Genomic DNA, 17,475 nt, shown 5'->3' on the forward strand with positions numbered 1-17,475 from the left:
TCATTTACACACAGTCTAAACTACCAGTGCTTTTATATTTGCACTTTTATTCAAATATTTTTAAACATCTGTATTTATTTCATTGTGTACTTTGTCTCTTTCATATATTTTTATTCTTCCTATCTTTTCCCACAAATTTAGCCAATCAATTTTGATTATTCTGTCAAATTAGCGTGTACTTTATTTAACTTGTCTGTATGGTCTTGTTGCTGTAATTACTGCATTTGATTTAATGAATTCTGTTTTACTCAGTTGTAGTTTCAGATATTCTAATTTTAGATCTTTTACTATAGCCTATTACTTACTTCATCTTCTTATTGCTATTGCTATTATTACTATTGTTATTATTATTGTTGTTGTTGTTATTACAAAACTAATAACTAAGAATAAATTCTATCTATCTATCTATCTATCTATCTATCTATCTATCTATCTATCTATCTATCTATCTATCTATCTATCTATCTATCTATCTATCTATCTATATCTATATATATATATCTATATATATATATATATATGACTATTATTATTAAGTTAGTTATGTACAGTTTAGACTGTACTTTCAATCTTGTTAATAATAATAACAATAATAATAGCAATAATAATAATAATAATAATAATTGCTACAATTACGTGGATTCTTCTTCTTCTTCTTCTCATTATTATTATTATTATTATTATTATTATTATTATTTTTGCCAATTGCCAATTGCCAATAATAAATCTATTACTATATTTATGATTTTTGTTCTGTTATCAACAATAGTACCAAACTTTATAACACAACTCCTGGAACAAACCAATCGATAATCTGCCATTAGCACATATATTTCATTCTATTCTAAAGAAAGCAAACGAAATCACTGAGATTTTATGGAGAGTCTTTGTCATATTCATATTTTACGCCACAGTGAACAGGGCTCTTATTTTGTAACAGTATATCCGTTTCTCCGTCAGTGCAGCTGACTTGACGCAGCGTCGCTAAACAAACATGGCTCTGCTACATTATCGCACAACGGACCTTTACGATACGTAGACTAACGAAAAGGAAAATATGCAACGATAAAGAAGAAACATGTCATGTATAATGTGACCCTGCACACGGAGAGTCGCCGTACGGTTTAGCTGGTTAGCTTAGTGTAGCCTTTTGTGACCGTGTTTACACATAGCTAGCTCTCCAGTTGGCTAATGCAAGCTAGCAAGATGGACCTTGGAACAATGTTGTACAACAATTTAAAAGATGTTACATGGAGTACGACGTCTTTACCTTTAGATCAACTTGTCAGCGCTTATAAGTTGCCTCAAATTGTCAAGCTGGATAACGGTTAGTAACTTTTAACTACACTAACTTTTCGAGCTTATCGTTTGCTAGCTGCTAGTTAGCAGCAAAGGTAAACTAAACAGCTAGACATTTTTTTCTGCTTGATTTGGTTAATTTGTCTTCTTGTTTCTCACCAAAACTGCATGTTTTACATTCCAAAGTAGAAATTGTCTAACTTAATTGCTGCTTTATTGGAAAGCCTTTGCATTTGTCGAGCATATCTCTTGAAAAAGTTAACTTTTTTCTGCTTTATTAACATGGTGTAGTCTCTGTGGTGTCATTCTACAGCCACCCACACATTACAATAACAAAGTACCTAATGTCATAAACGGCCTGCAGTAGAAACCACTCAGAAGAGTGCTTTATTGTGCAATACACTGACTAACTATTTGGAAATGTGCACGTCACTGCAAAGGCATATGAAGTGCACAGATTAACTTCAAACAAGAAATAAAAGGCAGATTTGTCTACAAATGAAACAGGGTGATTTGCAGTTTTCTAAATGATCAGCTGTTCAGTCAACGGTGATAATTTATCTTTGGCCTGATTGAGTTCAATATAATATTTGTTTAAGGAAAGTAGTAAGATAGGAGAGTGAACAGCTACTGGTTACTGTAATATTGAGCCAGTTATTTTATCTGTACGGCTGTTCATTTCCACATCAGCATGTTGATGATGGCATGTGCTTTGAAGTGAAAGTATTATATTCTCAGCAGGCATTTTTATTTTGCTCTCTAGAGGCTCATAACTTGTCACACAGTGCTAAGCCTCTTTTGCAGAATCATGCTGCCATGTAGTTAGTCTTTAGAGGGGTATGGATTAGGCCATTAGTCATTGTCCAGGGAGGATCGTGGCTGGAGTGTGCTCAGTAATCCAATACCTGGCTTGATTGGAGTGTCCTGTAAAGCTCTGAACTGGAGTCACCATTCCTCATAATGTTATTTAATTGTTTGGCCTGCTGTCTGTGGTCATTGTGGTTCATTCAAAACGTCACTTCATGTCTAATCAGGCCAAAATAACAACAAAATGCCAAAACAGGAATGCCAGACTTACCCCGTTTCAAGCTTCACTCATCTTCAGACATCATACTTTTTTTTTACAAGTTTTGACACAGGAGGTTTTATTTGTTACTTACTTTACAATTAGGTTAAAACTTTGTGCAGAAGATGCCATGGTCTTCTTTGTAAATGTTCCTCTTCTCACTTCTCATTCCTGCAGGTCAGTTGGTTGAAGGGCTTAGAGACAATGACTACCTCTTGATTCATTCCTGCCGTCAGTGGACTACGATTACTGCTCACAGTCTGGAGGAGGGACACTATGTCATCGGGCCCAAAATAGAGATCCCAGTTCACTATGAAGGTGAGATGCAGCCACGTGAATGCTCATTTTCATCGGTTATTGTCTTCATGTCTTTCTAGTTTCAGTCATTATTCTTAGAGTTGTTGAGAAGTTATTGTTGTCATAGAGCACACTCGACTCTACTAATTACGTCTTTTTCCCTTAAAAATAATGATTATTTCATGTTAAAATGATGAATAATTTTAGGATGTGGGCTGCTGATATTTGTCACTATGGTCCAGTTACTGGAAAATGCTGGCGTGATTCTGTACAAAGCACTGATGTCTTCACTTACTTCAGGTCAGTTTAAGCTGCTGGAGCAGGACAGAGACGTCAAGGAGCCTGTGCAGTACTTCAACAGTGTGGAGGAAGTGGCTAAAGCATTCCCTGAAAGGGTCTACGTCATGGAAGAAATCACTTTCAATGTTAAGGTACGTTTATTCTGTTGAACTTAATGGACGGTTGTTTGTTTGGTGAGAGTAAATAAAAAGAACATGTTTTTGTGGCTGTTCGTGCTGTTCATATCATATTAGTAACCCCTGTACAAGTCCGACAAGTACTGTAAAAACAAATTGTCTTAAAAATACAGTAAAACATTTTCTACATTTACAGTAAAAAAATTGATTTATTGATGTTGTTGATTTAAAGATTAAAAAAACGTGCTTAGTTCCATATTTTACTGTGGAAAAAAACAAGTTTAAACCTTTTCAAATTTAAAAAAATTACATGAAAATACTGCTAAAAATAAAGCTTGTGTAACTTATTATAAATATTACAGATTTTTTCCATGATCAGCATAAGAGTTAGTGTATTTAACATTAAATATATGTATTTTCAACAAAAAATGCAATTAAAGCTGTTATAAATATTAAAGCATATGTCCATCATTAACACAAAAGTACATCAGTTTGACCGGTAACAAACTGTATGTTTTACGTTTAATAAATGCAGGAATTGCCATGTTACTTGTTATCAGTATTGCAGCATGTTTCCATTATCAGTGCAACAATATGTACATTTAACTGGGAAAAGCTGTATTCTTTTCGAGAATTCAATTTAAAAATTACAGTGTTGTTACGCATATTACGGCATTTTTCCATTAAAAACTGTGCAGGAGTCAAGAGAAAAAAATGTTAAAAAGGCACTTTTCTCCTGAATGATGTATTTACAGTGATTCGGTGTTATATAAACTACATCAAACTGTTTTAGAGTTTACAGATTTTTACAGTCATGGTTTGACAGTTTTTCAAATTTGCTTCAAAATGTACAAACATTCTTTATTGTGAGGGATATTCCATAAGTTATATAAAAAAGATTGAAATCTTCCAAATGTGTTAATTTTCAGAAAATGTAGCTTACAAATGCTGCTTTAAAAATAGCAGAGTGTATCAAAATTTGTACTTTCATCCTGTATCTGTCAGGTCCGACTTAAGTAGCATAATAATCTTTGGCATATAAAAAAAGTAAAGCAAACAAGTGTGCCGTAACCCATTTTTTAAAATGTTTTATGTCATTTTTTCTCAGATGGCATCAGGGGAATGCAATGAAGACACAGAAGTTTACAACATTACACTAAGCACTGGTGATGAATTGACATTAATGGGCCAGGCTGAGATCCTCTATGCCAAATGCTCCAAAGAAAAATCAAGATTTAACACCCTTTTTAAGAAGATTGGGAAGCTGAACTCCATCAGTAAGATTGGTAGAGGAAAGATGCCCTGCTTGATTTGCATGAACCACCGCACCAACGAGAGCATCAGCCTGCCGTTCCAGTGCAAAGGCAGGTTCAGCACCTGCAGTCCGCTGGAGCTTCAGATGCAGGACGGCGAGCACACCATCAGGAACATTGTGGAGAAAACCCGTCTCCCTGTCAACGTCACGGTACCCAGCAGTCCGCCCCGCAACCAGCACGACCTCCACCTCATCCGAGAGGGTCACCGCTACAAGTTGGTTAACATTCAGACAAAGACGGTGGTCGTGTGCTGCATTTTGCGGAGCAACAAAATCATCCCCATCCATTTCCCTTTCCATATGGCCATGCCACGATTTATTGTTCCAGAAGAACTCCTGCAAGGAGAGTTGTGGCTGGATACTATGGTACATCGCTGGTTCTCCTTCTGCCAGGAGCAGTTTGACATAGACGACTACTCCCGTGCCGTCCGAGACGTGCGGACAGACTGGAATGACGATGGCAAAAGTCCCAAGAAAAGCAGCGGGAATGGTAGCTGCAGTGGAAGCAGCGGAGGCAGCGGCAGCTCTAACGGCTGTCCCAACCACATGCAGATTCCCACCTCTTTAACATACGCCAGAGATGAACTCACCCAGTCCTTCCACCGGCTGTCTGTGTGTGTTTATGGCAGCAACCTGCACGGTAACAGTGAAGTCAACCTGCAGGGCTGCATGACGCTGTGTGGAGACTGGGCTCTCCTGCCCTCTGATGGCAATCCCGCAGAGTCTGGAGAAAACGAACACTTTTTTCCTGAGCTGGATAGCACAAACCAACACTCACCTCTCAAGAAGATGGATGTTCCGTATGAGGAGCTGTGGCTGGATCACTTGAGAGGTCAGATCCCAAAACCGTCCTCCAGTGAAGGAATCCGAGGCATCAACAATGGCTGCGCTACAACAGCTGCTCTGTCCTACCCAGTCACTTGTCCTCTTGGTGCCATAACCGGTTCAGATGTGCCTCTTACTCCACCACCAGTCCCACCCAAGTCTGAAGCTGTGAGTACAATCTGCCATACTTAAAGCTGTAATTCTTAAAACTTCAATCCTAGTTGTATTTGTGATGTCTGTTCTCGTTATGCTACCAGCAAGTGCATTTTAATAGTACAGCAAACACTCCAACACAGACGCTTTGTTAAAAATACAGCAACAACAAGTGGTGTATCTTTTATATCCCTTTTCGACCAAAAAAAAAGAACCAGGTGTTAGTTCATTGCTGGTGCTTAGTTGGTTCTAATCTTGTGCCTCCTAAAAACCTGTTTGCTTTTCCATTGGCAAATAGCAAAGTCAGAGCCACGTCATTGTGTCACCGTGAAACGTCAGTACGTCACTGCATGTGTGGCGATCCAGCGACATTTGCACATTGTAACCACACAAGTGCTGTTCCTGATTTCACAAGCCTACATTGCGATCCATAAACAAATAATCAAACTGTTAGTAGCTGCCTGTTATCATCGTAGTTACAGATAGCAGCGACTACATCTGAGAAGACGGAATTGTCAGAGATGTTTTGATTCCTAACAGTGAACGTGTTAGCGTTAGCTTCGACTACGTTTGCATCCTTTAAATAGCAGTAAACAAATGTAATAAGTCGATGATAATGCCTGTGTTTGTCTTTGTAAATGATCTTATGGTTAATTGCGCAACTGGCGTCCATATTTACCGGTTTACATAACACTAATACTAATACCACTCACTCCTTTGTTTAAAAGTGGTGGTTCTGTGTTTCCGTTGGTCACCGTAACCCCGCCTACAGCCCGTGACGTACTCTGTTCTTAACTCTGGCCCAGCAAAGAGTTGGTGCCTGAAAAGCACAACTTTTTGGAGTCTGGAGCCGGTGCTTAGTTGATGGAAACACAAAGAACTGGTGCTAAATCAGACACTGGCTCTGAACTAGAACTGGAACCAGCCTGGTCGAAAAGGGACAAACAAAATCACTCTGCTTTAACAAAGAACTCAGCCATTAATAAACGCAACCACAGTGATGTTTCAGTACACATGATGCAAGTCTGCACAACGGCCGTTACTCTGCTGTAGTGTCTGTTTCCTCACCTGCTGCTCTTGTTCCATTTCTCTTTTGCAAAATCTTTAAACCCGCTGCCAAAAAAAAAGCCAAAATTGACTGTGGACTTGCTTTTCATTTTTATTAAATGATAACATAACAATGGTGACACCTACTTTGTGTGTTCTGTGGCTTCTTCACAGTTAGAATCGTCCTCTGTTCAGACAGTTGACTGCTTTTAATGACAGCAACATTTTTATTCGTGGCTCCACACCTCTGACCTGATATAAACAGAGCAACAGCAGATAGGGAAGACGCTGAATGGATGAATTAAAATATTGCACTGGATTTTATGCACATATTGTTCATCTCTGAATCCCTCATATTTAGGAAGGAAATCTGAATTCACCATGGTAATGATGGATTCTAGTGCTGCTATCACATTTGCTAAATCCTAAATGTGAACGATCATCAAAAATTTGGCTTGATTTCTCAAAAATTCCAAGGATAGTGATTGTAAGCAGTGTCCAACACCTGCAGCTTAACAAAACATTAAAAATGTTAGTTTGCTGGCTGTTTCAAAGTCAGGTCATTTCATTGTAGGTGAAGGAAGAATGTCGTCTCTTGAACGCTCCACCAATCCCTCCACGGATTGTCAAACAGATGCCATCGGTGCCAATCCCGTCGAAGCCACGGCAGCAAGACACTCGTTCTCCAAGTCCGACCCTCTCCTATTATTCTTCTGGTCTCCACAACATGTAAGAATCCCACAAGTAACCGACATTACTCTGTTTACCTGCATTCTACCAACAGATTCTCTGTTAAGTTTAAATCTAATGATGAGGTCTTTGTAAGGTTTGCTCTCATACCACAAATTCATCTTCTGTTTTTCCATTAGTAGTGGAGCATGTGAGCAAGAGGGAGCGGACCAGCAGGAGCAAAGCCACGTGTGCTACCCTTGTAGCTGGGGTAAATCTAACAGCACTGAGCCGAACACTACTTCACCCAGTGGCAGCCTGATTTCGGACGGAGTGTCCTCCCGGTTGTCTTGGCCGAATAACTTCAGCGGAGGAGAGTCGCGCTGCATGGAGGAGTTTCTACCGTCCAGCTGTCGAAGCTACTACAGTTATCCCAGAAAGAGATCCCCGAGCACCCCGAAAACCTGCACGTCCAGCCTCGTCGACTTTGATGGCCGCGAGCACGCACACAGCAGTAAGGACTTCAGCTTACAGAACGCCTCTCTGAACCAGATCTGCACCAAGTCTTCGAGTTACAATTCAGAAATGTACAGAGACAAGCCGATAGAAGAATCCAACACTAAGCAGAGCCTCTCCTGCCCCATCTTGCCACCAAGAACACCAAAACCAAACGCCCCAAAGAAGTGCGCGGATTTACTGTCGGAACCGGTGTGTGACGGTAAGCAGGAAACTTTAACCCAACACGAGCAGGGCACAGAGGAGATCTTTTCCATCTCTAACTCATTAACTCTGAACTGTCCATCGCTGCCTCTCACTGCTCAGTGGCAGCCGCCGTCCAGCTTGGCCGGCCTTTCCATTGAAGAGGTGTCCAAATCTCTGAAGTTTATTGGCATGCCGGATGACATTGTTTCACTTTTTGTGTCTGAGAAGATTGACGGGAATCTTCTCCTGCAGCTGACTGAGGAGATTTTGTCTGAGGACTTCAGGCTAAGCAAACTGCAGGTGAAGAAACTCATGCAGTTCATAAACGGGTGGAGACCCAAGATATAGCAGTAGATGACACTAAATCCAGTCGTAAAGCGGAGAAAGTCATGCCTTCAGTATATATGCTATGCACATCAAGCCACAAAGAGTTTCTTTTTTTGTTTAAAATGAACTTTTTTCCTGTGTTACTACATTGTGGGGAAGGTAGTTGAGTAATACTTCCCAGCCCTCTTAAAGTCTGTGACTGCTATTTGCTAACTGAATGGAGTCTTTTAGCACTTTCACCGAGGCATTTTCATGTCAGCTCCTTAGTACTTTTTCACTCACAGCCTACTGGTGTTCATGACATTACACGAATCATAATTTAAACCAGCAAAAGGGGAAGGAAAAGGTAATCAGCACTGATGTTTAGAATACGAGGACTCAAAAATATTACTGCAAGATCGGCTTGAAGAGAACATTGTTCTAAGAGGAGGATCCCACAAACAGCGGCTATTCACAGGATTTTTAACAGATTAGTAGTAGTAGTTGCTTATTTAATGTATGAAAGACTGTAAAAAGCTGACAGGAAGCTGATTTTGGTAACGAAACAATTTGTAACCGGTAAAACGATCCTATAATGGATGCATTTGTGAGTTTGTGTTTAGGGTTCATCCGTATGTTTACAGTTTTCTTGCGGTCAGAAATGCAACAAAGATGCTACTGTCCATTTCTAAGCATAAAACCAAACAGTCAGTTTTATAGATTACTGTTGAACAAGACCAGTCTACTGCCTACAGGTATAAAAAGAGAATTCAAATTTATTTCAGCCTGGAATATTTACAATTAATGTGTGTATAGTGTGTGTTTGAGTGATGCTAACTTCACACTCTTTGCCTCTGCTGTACAGATTGGTGGACATGGTGTTCAGCAGCTTCCCAAAAAAAGCCCATTTTATGTGAACGTTTGTCTTCAGTCCACCTGAAAGCAAACACAGAAATTAGCTGCTTGGAATGGAGGTTTCGCTAATTGTGTTAGCTTTTATTTACCGTAAAGAGAGCTGAGCATTTGATCCAGCAGGTTTTGGTCTTTAATTTAACATCGTCTTCAGGATTCTTATCAAACCTACAGATACTTTAGTTGTAGTTCCTCAGCTGGGATTCCTCTCATCCACGGTGACATGGAGATTTTTCAGCCATCAACAGGTCCAACTCTTTATAGCGACACTTTTCCTCCTCAGTCGGCAGCGAGGCAGTGAGCACAGGAACTCCACCGGTTTGTTTCAGGGCGTCCTGCTGTCTCTCCACCTCTGGTTCCATCCTCATGGACAAAGTCAGCCTCACACTTGTAAACAAATCAGTGTGCAGAGAGATGAGGTCAGCTGGCAAATATCCCAGGATAGAGAGCCCTAATGCAGTTAACAACATGTCTGTTTCAGGCAGCCAGTTTCTAGTCAGACTGAAAACAAACGTGTAACATTATTGTAAAAATCATCATTGTTTGGGATGTTGCTGGGAGCTTACGCTAATTATTTTCCCTCATCTCAGAGTTGGTACACTACCGGTCGAAAGTTTGGACACAGCTTCTCATTCAATGCTTTTTATTTAATTATTTTATACGTTGTAGATTAATAGTGGAGACATCAAAACTATAAAACAATACATATGGAATTATGTTGTAAACAAAAAGGTGTTCATCTTCAGTGTTAATCTAAAATGTAGAAAATAATACAAATGAACAGCATTGAATGAGAAGGTGCATCCAAAACTCTTGGCTGGTAGTGTACATATAACCACAATAACCACATTAATAGAAAACCAGGCTGAAATGAACTACACTGGAAAAAATGCTAATCTCAAAGCAAGAAAAAAAAATTATTTCAAAGAATTTTTATCTTGAAAAAAGCAAAAAAAAAAAAAGTTCAAAAATCTCCCCAAAAATTTTGAAAATATGTAAGTTCTCACTGTGAAAATATACTTTTTCCCCCACATTTTAACACTTTAAAACGGGTCAGTTTGACCCGCAGGACAACATGAGGGTTAAAACATGATAATTTCACTGTTGTTTGACTTAACAAGATATTTAAGATGCGTTGTGTTAAAACAAGTCCCTCCATCTTGCTGAAATGTCACTGGTTAAGTGAATTTATCTTAAATCAAGTGGGATGAGACATTTTGAGTAAAAACGACAAATAGACTTGGTAAGATTTTGAATTTTTGCAGTGCAGAACCGCTCTTTTGGGATATCCTTGTGTTCGTTCAACAATCAACCCCTTTGAGTTCTTCTTCAGCTGTGAACTTCATCTGCTATTTTGTCCAAATAGCAAGAAATAATAAATGATAATCCTTGAGCGTGTGCTATCAAACTGATGCACAGTTTCTTAGAAAACAAGACAGCACAGGGAAGCTGTGACATCAGTGAGCATGATTGAATTTTCCAGATTTCAGTGGAATGTAATGAAGGATAGAACCAACAACAAACAGCTTGTGGAGGAGCAGTCGTCTGTCCGTCAGTGTGATATCAGGTGAAAGAGCGTTGGGAGATTTATTGCTACATGCAGTTGAACCAACTATGCTTCTTTAGCCATCGGATTTTACATCCGAGTTCTCGGCATTTTATTCAAAGTAATGGAACTGTGCTAACAACAGTGAGCCAAATCAAATGACCATCATGGAAACAAGAAGTAACAAAGGCACTACTTATGCAAGCTACTTTGTTTGATGCCTTTTTATTAGTCTAAAGTTAAATCCCACTAATCTAATGTCTGAAACGTAACCTGAGGTTATCTGTAGCTGAAAGTGAATGACTTGAGGCCTAACAAAGTTGCGCCCTCACTCTCACGCTAACATGGAAATAACAAACAGAGGTAACGGACCATGACGTTTGACAGTTAATACAATTTATGCATCAAGCACTTTGGTATATTTCAGTTGAAATAAATGCAGTTAAGGTCATAAAATATAAACCTATAAAAGTGTCTATAGAGAGTGAATGCACTACATGTTGTTCAGAATTGCAACGGTACTTCTCCTTTTCCCCTATTGTCTGTATAGTAAGTGTCCTCTAATGCAAGAAATAATAGTTTTTCTGCGCCTTAACCCAGAGACCTTAAGATACTTGATATTTCACGTTTGCTTAACATTTTCAGTTTGCTAGTCGTGAAAATACACCCTGAGAAATCACTTGAGGGAATGTCTTGGGTTTGTATTTGCCCTTAGACGCCTGCAAGCCAAAATTAAAAATGATCTGCTATTAATGAAAGATTTGTTTATATTGCTAGCACATGTTTTTTCTATGCCCTTGATTCAGAGTTGATTTATTTATGCAGTAATTTAACATAATGCTAAATATGCAGAGCACTTCTCCTCAGATTGTTTTTTTTTTTTTTTTTATGGCTGATAAATGAAGGTGCCTCAGCAGCAAACAGCCTCTCTACAACCAGGGTGTGGTCTGCTGGCCAACAGCTGTTCTTTTTTTTTTGTTTTTATTTCCCCTTTTTGTAGTGGGATGTTACATATTTTACTTGATATGTTTATTTTGTATGTAAGTGCAACATTTAATGTAATTTTTTTTAAAAAGAAGTGATTACTAATGTTGAGATTATTTTTTACTGAGGAAAAAGCTGTCATGTTCAAACTTTTTTTTTTTTTATTCTGTAGAGCGTGGGGTCTACTTAGGTTTAGGAATCCATGCGTTCAATTAAGACGTGGTCACAGGAAGAGATAAAACTAACTGCTAGTTTCAGTCACACTACACACACACAGTGACCAAAAAAGATGTTAATAAGCCACGTGTCGAGATAATTTTACAAATTTCCTTCTAACTTTGTCACAGTATCCATATTTTTATGGGAAATGGCCGGTGCCCCTTTATTCTTATATGTGCATTATTGTCTTATGCAATAAGAACAACAGAGCAGTGAAGTTAAAAAAAAAAAAAAGGTAATGGAGTATTATGTGTGTTAAAAATCACCACAGTGTTAATTTATGAAAGTTGAGCATGCCAAAGGAATTCTTCCAAGTCAGTAATTTTACTTGAATAATTCTGAGATATGAACTGTGAACACACAACCAGCCCAGTCCCACGAACCCACCTTTGTCAAGCAGGATATTCTGTGTTAATAATACTGGACTGAGGCCTACATAATTATGAATTATTGCCCTTTTTGTGCAAATATCCAAACAAAAGCGATAAATGACTGTGACACTCGGTTTGACAGCATTACTGAATTCTTTCACTTTAACTCCGTTCCCTGTTTTTGATTGTATAATCTATTAAAAATGGATTAACTGGTGTTTGTGTGGTTTTTTTTGTCAGTCACGTAGCAGTATTTAGTTTCACCACTGATCAGTTCTACAACACTGTCTCAAGCCTTGGATGATGAAAGTGGTCTGTATTTCCAAAACATCAAAGGTTGATGAAGTAAGAGCTTATTGAAGTCAGTCTTCTACAGAACACAGTTTGTGGTTATTGAGTTATTTCACTGGAAGAGTACGTAGTCAATATATAATTGTGGAACTTTTTGTGTCATAGTTGACATTTTGATGTTTTCAGGCCTAAAATCAACATGGCCGCCTATAACCAAACACCACATGGCATTTTTAGAGAAGGATTCTTCTAAATATTGTATATACAACTGAGAAAAATTGAAATTTATTTATAAAGATATTGTAGTAAACCTGTAGACATGGCATAAATCCACACTTGACTCACACACTATTTTATATTAAATAACTCAGAAAACCTTGGAGTCTTCCAGTCTTTTCTTCAGGAGGAAATGACATCATGTGCAGCAGGTCATGTGATCTGGAATCAACACTTCCTTGAGAGGTGTTTTTGTAATGGGGAACTTAGTTGAAAGTGATTTCTCTGGCTCAGATACAGTTTGGTTTTCTCCATGTAAAATTTGACATATTGCCCAAAAAGAAATATCTGTCATGATTATCTCATGAGCGATTTTGGAACGAGATTTGCTTTCTAGCGTCCCCAGATTTGGATACAGACCACAACAAATGGCGATGGCCAAGTAATGTGGAGGTTTTCGTTCACTTCTCATCTCTAGCATGTTGTGGGACACTCGTTGAGACTATCCGAGCCGGTCAGTGTGGGGAAAAAGCACGTTAGGGTGGACTTTGACGCGGGGGGCAAGCTGCCCCGTGCTTTTCCAGGCTGGCTTTTCGCTAGCTGAGCTGCTAGCTGAGCTGCTAGCTGAGCTGCGAGCTGAGCTGCGAGCTGAGCTGCGAGCTGAACTGCGAGCTGAACTGCGAGCTGAACTGCGAGCTGAACTGCGAGCTGAACTGCGAGCTGAACTGCGAGCTGAACTGCGAGGTGAGCGCTGCTGGCTGAGCGCTGCTGGCTGAGCTGCCTGGCTGAGCTGCCTGGCTAAATATTGGAGCTCTGTCGAAAATTCATTTCTCCATCACTCACATGTATGAAATAACGTGAAAACAGACCTCAGGTTGAAAAAAAATGAAGTTCCCCTTTAAGTCAGAAACTATTTGTTATTCCGCCAAGGAACGTTATGTGACGATTGGCATGTTTGTCCGTCTGCTATTCCGTCTGAGCACAACATTACTTAAAAACAGACAAAAGAATTTGGATGAAATTTTCAGGGAAGGTCATTAATGACACAAGGACCACCTGATTAGATTTTAGCAGTGATGTGGCTTATAGTGTGGATCCACAGACTTGTTAAAAATTTCTGTATCCTTGTGAGATAGCAGCACAGCGTCACTGTAAGCATGACAACAAGTGAACACTATGTCAGCTGCTGCACTTACTATGACTTATCCATCAGAAATGATACAAGGAACAACTGATTAAATTGTGGGGGTGTTTGAGTCCCATCAATTCCCGCCACCCGCTTCATATTTAGATTATGTGATTCAGTATCCGTAAATAACGTACACGTGCATAACACACGCCTGTGCTCAGTGCAAGGTCATTTTGTTTGTGGGTACATCTATATTAAATGGACACATTCTATGTTGAAGTGATTTCTGATCATCAATAACGAATAAACAGATGCTGCATTTCTGATAGTGTCATATGGGAATGAGCAGCCTTGGAGGAGAACTGAGCTCTGAGTACTTTTCTTCTGAATTCAGTGTTCAGTTGATTGACATAGTCTGCTTTAATTTTGGATGAATAATGGATGAATCATATGAGCAATTTGATTAAAAAAAAAATCACTCTTCTCTGAAATACGATAATTTAACAACAGTGTGACTCTTTGGATTCTTGTTTCTCATCAAAATTTATCAAGAGAAATAACAGTTTGTTAGTTCATTTGTAGCCCTGCTGAGTTTAACTATGGAGTGTAATTTATTCATCTCTTTATATATCAGCTGATTTATTACAGTCATGTTAAAAAAAGGAATCATAAAGTCAGACAACAAATTACACACTGTCTTAACTGCAACAAATTGCAGATTAGATCTGAAGCATGTTTACTCGTTTAATCTTTACCTAAAGTCAGAATTCATTGAGGCGCAGAGGCAATGTATGAAAGTAAGAAAATAAAAGAAGATAAGAGTGATGGTAAAAATGTCGAAATTACAAAATAATATGAACAGAACTGATCTAGTGTTTCGGATTAGAGGTGAGTCAAGCTGCCTTTGTTTTAAGACTTTAGGTCTACCAGGAAATGGATGAGTGGAAACCTTCACAACAGATGAAGCCGCTAAAAATAATAGGACTTTGAGAACTTAAAGCAAATGAGTCAACTAAAACAAGAACCTGGAGGTACATTAAGACAAAAACTTAAATACCCTGAGGATAAAAAGCTTTAAACTGTTGTGTGCTTGAGTCCAGCCTGCAGGTGCACGATGAGTAACGCTGGATTATCCAACCTCAGTAAGAACAGAATTCACCTGCAACATAATCCAATCATTTGAGTGCGTTTGGAAAGAATTATGGTCAAAAGACAGCAATGAAATAATTTAAGGAGTCAAAAAAACACAGCAGGGGCCTTATAAAGAAATAAAAGAGATCATCTGATCAGATGATGAGCATTATAATTGATCACCTGTAATAAATCTTAAAGCAGCTTCATAAACAGCGTCCAGAGTCTTAGTCTTGAAACAAGGTGACATTAATAGATGGAATTATCAGCTGAGTAAAAAAGGAACCAGTCCTGCTGTTGTGGGGACTTGCAGCTGCCCTTTCCCGTCTTACATTAATCAGGTTGACGTTCAAAGGTCACAAAAGTTCTGCTTTTTTGTCAAGCGGTTCAGCCTCGAGTAAAATAAGCCGCAGAATTTGTTTACATTTGGCATCTTGTATGAGCTTGAATGTCCTTTTTCGTGATCAAAGTTACATTTATTGACAGAAATCATATTGGCAGATGTTTCTCTGACTTTTTATGAGCGGAAATGAGCTGATAGAGATTGTAGGGTTTTCTATTAATATATCTTCATCCAGTTTCACTTGTTCAATTACATCACACAGCTGGACTCTATTGATGGCGAATCTACACACAGACACACACACAAATTTATAATATTTTCAGTCTTTATTAAACTCCCATGAAACATCTTCAGAGACTTCATAACTACACCAACCTCTCATTATATAAATATTTATCCAAAGCTACAAAAGAGTGAACCTTATGCACCAGAAGGCACAAAACAGGAAGGCAACAGGTGAAAAAAGCAAATATTTGACATTACTGGGGCCTTTTTAAGACCTTAGAACAATACAAACATGCTTTCTTTCCTACACATTTTTCATAATTTATTCATTTGATTTTTTTTTATTGTTAACAATTATTGTGAATGATCCTGTAGAAATACTTCAGTCATATAAATGATCATATCCAGGGTTCCCATCCCACTCAGACTCTACCAAGAACATTTGGGTCCATGGGTTGGTCGAGCAGACAGTCCACCTGCTTCTCCACTGACAGACCTGCTGCTGGAAGCTTCGCTCTGATGTTGTGCTCTGCTGTCCCCAAAGCCACAGACTGCATCCCTGTGAAGGCTCTGTGCTTCTCAAAGCCCAACTTCAGCTCCTCACTGACAACAAACCAACATCCAATTACACACAAGTAAAACACAGCAAACATTATACGACTTTAAGACCAATTACAGTATTTTGGAATGAAATCTCCACTTTTTTGGAGTTCAGATCAACAATTAATAGCATCAAAAAAGCCTCTTGAGCAGAATTTTGCCAACATACAGGAGGAGGGTAGTAATGGTTTGGAAACAATTTGAATTATAATCATGTTTTATGTAAAAACTGCAGCAGCTTTCCATCATTACATCCACATTAATGGTATTTAGTGATACAAGGTACAAGTGAAAAAACCTGTGACCATAGTCTAACATTAATAAAATGGATGATTTGATGATATACCTGGTTATAGCGGCTGGATTTGCTCCTTCTAGCTTTCTTCTGGCAAAGTTCACCTTCTGTAAGGAATACCGGTTGATTTCTTTGGTGTTGACGCTCTCAGTCCACGTTCCTCCTTTCTTCATCTGTTTCATCTCAAAGTTCTGCATAATACCAACAACAACAGTCATTTATACTGCAGTTTGAAAAGAGACAAAAAGTTGGAAAATCTAAATCCAGATCCAGAATCCAGATCCTTAACCGGATCAACACAAAATTTGAATGGAGTCTTCCCTGGGCCAAGATCCACCTCTGGTGAAAATTTCATGAAGATCTGACAAGTAGTTTCCGAGAAATCCTGTCCACAGACACGCACACAGACAGACAAATAAATAAACGTACCCGATCGCATAACCTCCTTGGCGGAGGTAATGAATTCAACCTCTCAGGCAAAATAAAGGCAATAAAATATACAGTAAAATAATCGAGTGCTACAAATTAAAAAGAGGCACAACTCCATAATGGGAAATACATCCTACAACAGTGCCAGTGCAAAGATATGATCATAAACCTGGATACTGTTTTATTATTATGGATACAGGAATATAAACGCTTCACATACATATTCAAACCACATGAGAACAAACCCAGGAAAAGGCTTAAAATCAGGCTACAAGTTCACATGTAAACACATTCTGTGATTTTGTCAAATGACAATTTTTTTGGTGATAAGACACCCTAAATGGTCACCTTTCAGTCCAGCGAGGGCTCCTTGACGAACACGTCCATGGTGTTCAGCAGAAGGTCTGGCTCGGCCCTGTAGGCTCTCAGGGAGTGAACCATGATGCTCTGGATCAAACCAGACTCCTTCAGCGGCTGCATTAGATTCACAAACTGTGGGGTCAGCCGGAAAGACATGAGCTCAGGTACAGGGAGGAACTGGAGGAAACGAGGTAGCACAAAGGATTTTATTTAAACAGGTGGTAGTCTTTAGTTTTCAAACCTTCCTTGCCTTTAAACAGATGGGATCACACCGACAAACTAGTTTTCTGCTATTTATGTCAGTTTCTTAAAACACAGGAAACACTGAA

General features: G+C 38.9%; 1 protein-coding gene across 2 annotated transcripts; it reads left to right on the plus strand.

Annotated features, from left to right (window-relative positions):
• Positions 1-945: 945 nt before the first annotated feature.
• On the plus strand, positions 946-12,344 carry garem (GRB2 associated, regulator of MAPK1). 2 transcript variants are annotated; one of them, XM_022200262.2, is made up of 6 exons: positions 946-1,327; positions 2,543-2,683; positions 2,963-3,093; positions 4,187-5,386; positions 6,993-7,147; positions 7,288-12,344. In XM_022200262.2, exons 1-6 carry the CDS (start codon positions 1,192-1,194, stop codon positions 8,135-8,137), a joined length of 2,613 nt encoding a protein of 870 aa, XP_022055954.2. In that variant the 5' UTR covers positions 946-1,191; the 3' UTR covers positions 8,138-12,344. The 2 variants fall into 2 exon arrangements, with proteins under 2 accessions (XP_022055954.2, XP_022055955.2); XM_022200263.2 differs by having other exon boundaries at positions 7,291-12,344.
• Positions 12,345-17,475: the final 5,131 nt, after the last annotated feature.

The sequence above is a fragment of the Acanthochromis polyacanthus genome, chromosome 20 (genome assembly GCF_021347895.1).
Source record: "Acanthochromis polyacanthus isolate Apoly-LR-REF ecotype Palm Island chromosome 20, KAUST_Apoly_ChrSc, whole genome shotgun sequence".
Classification (NCBI taxonomy): domain Eukaryota; kingdom Metazoa; phylum Chordata; class Actinopteri; family Pomacentridae; genus Acanthochromis; species Acanthochromis polyacanthus.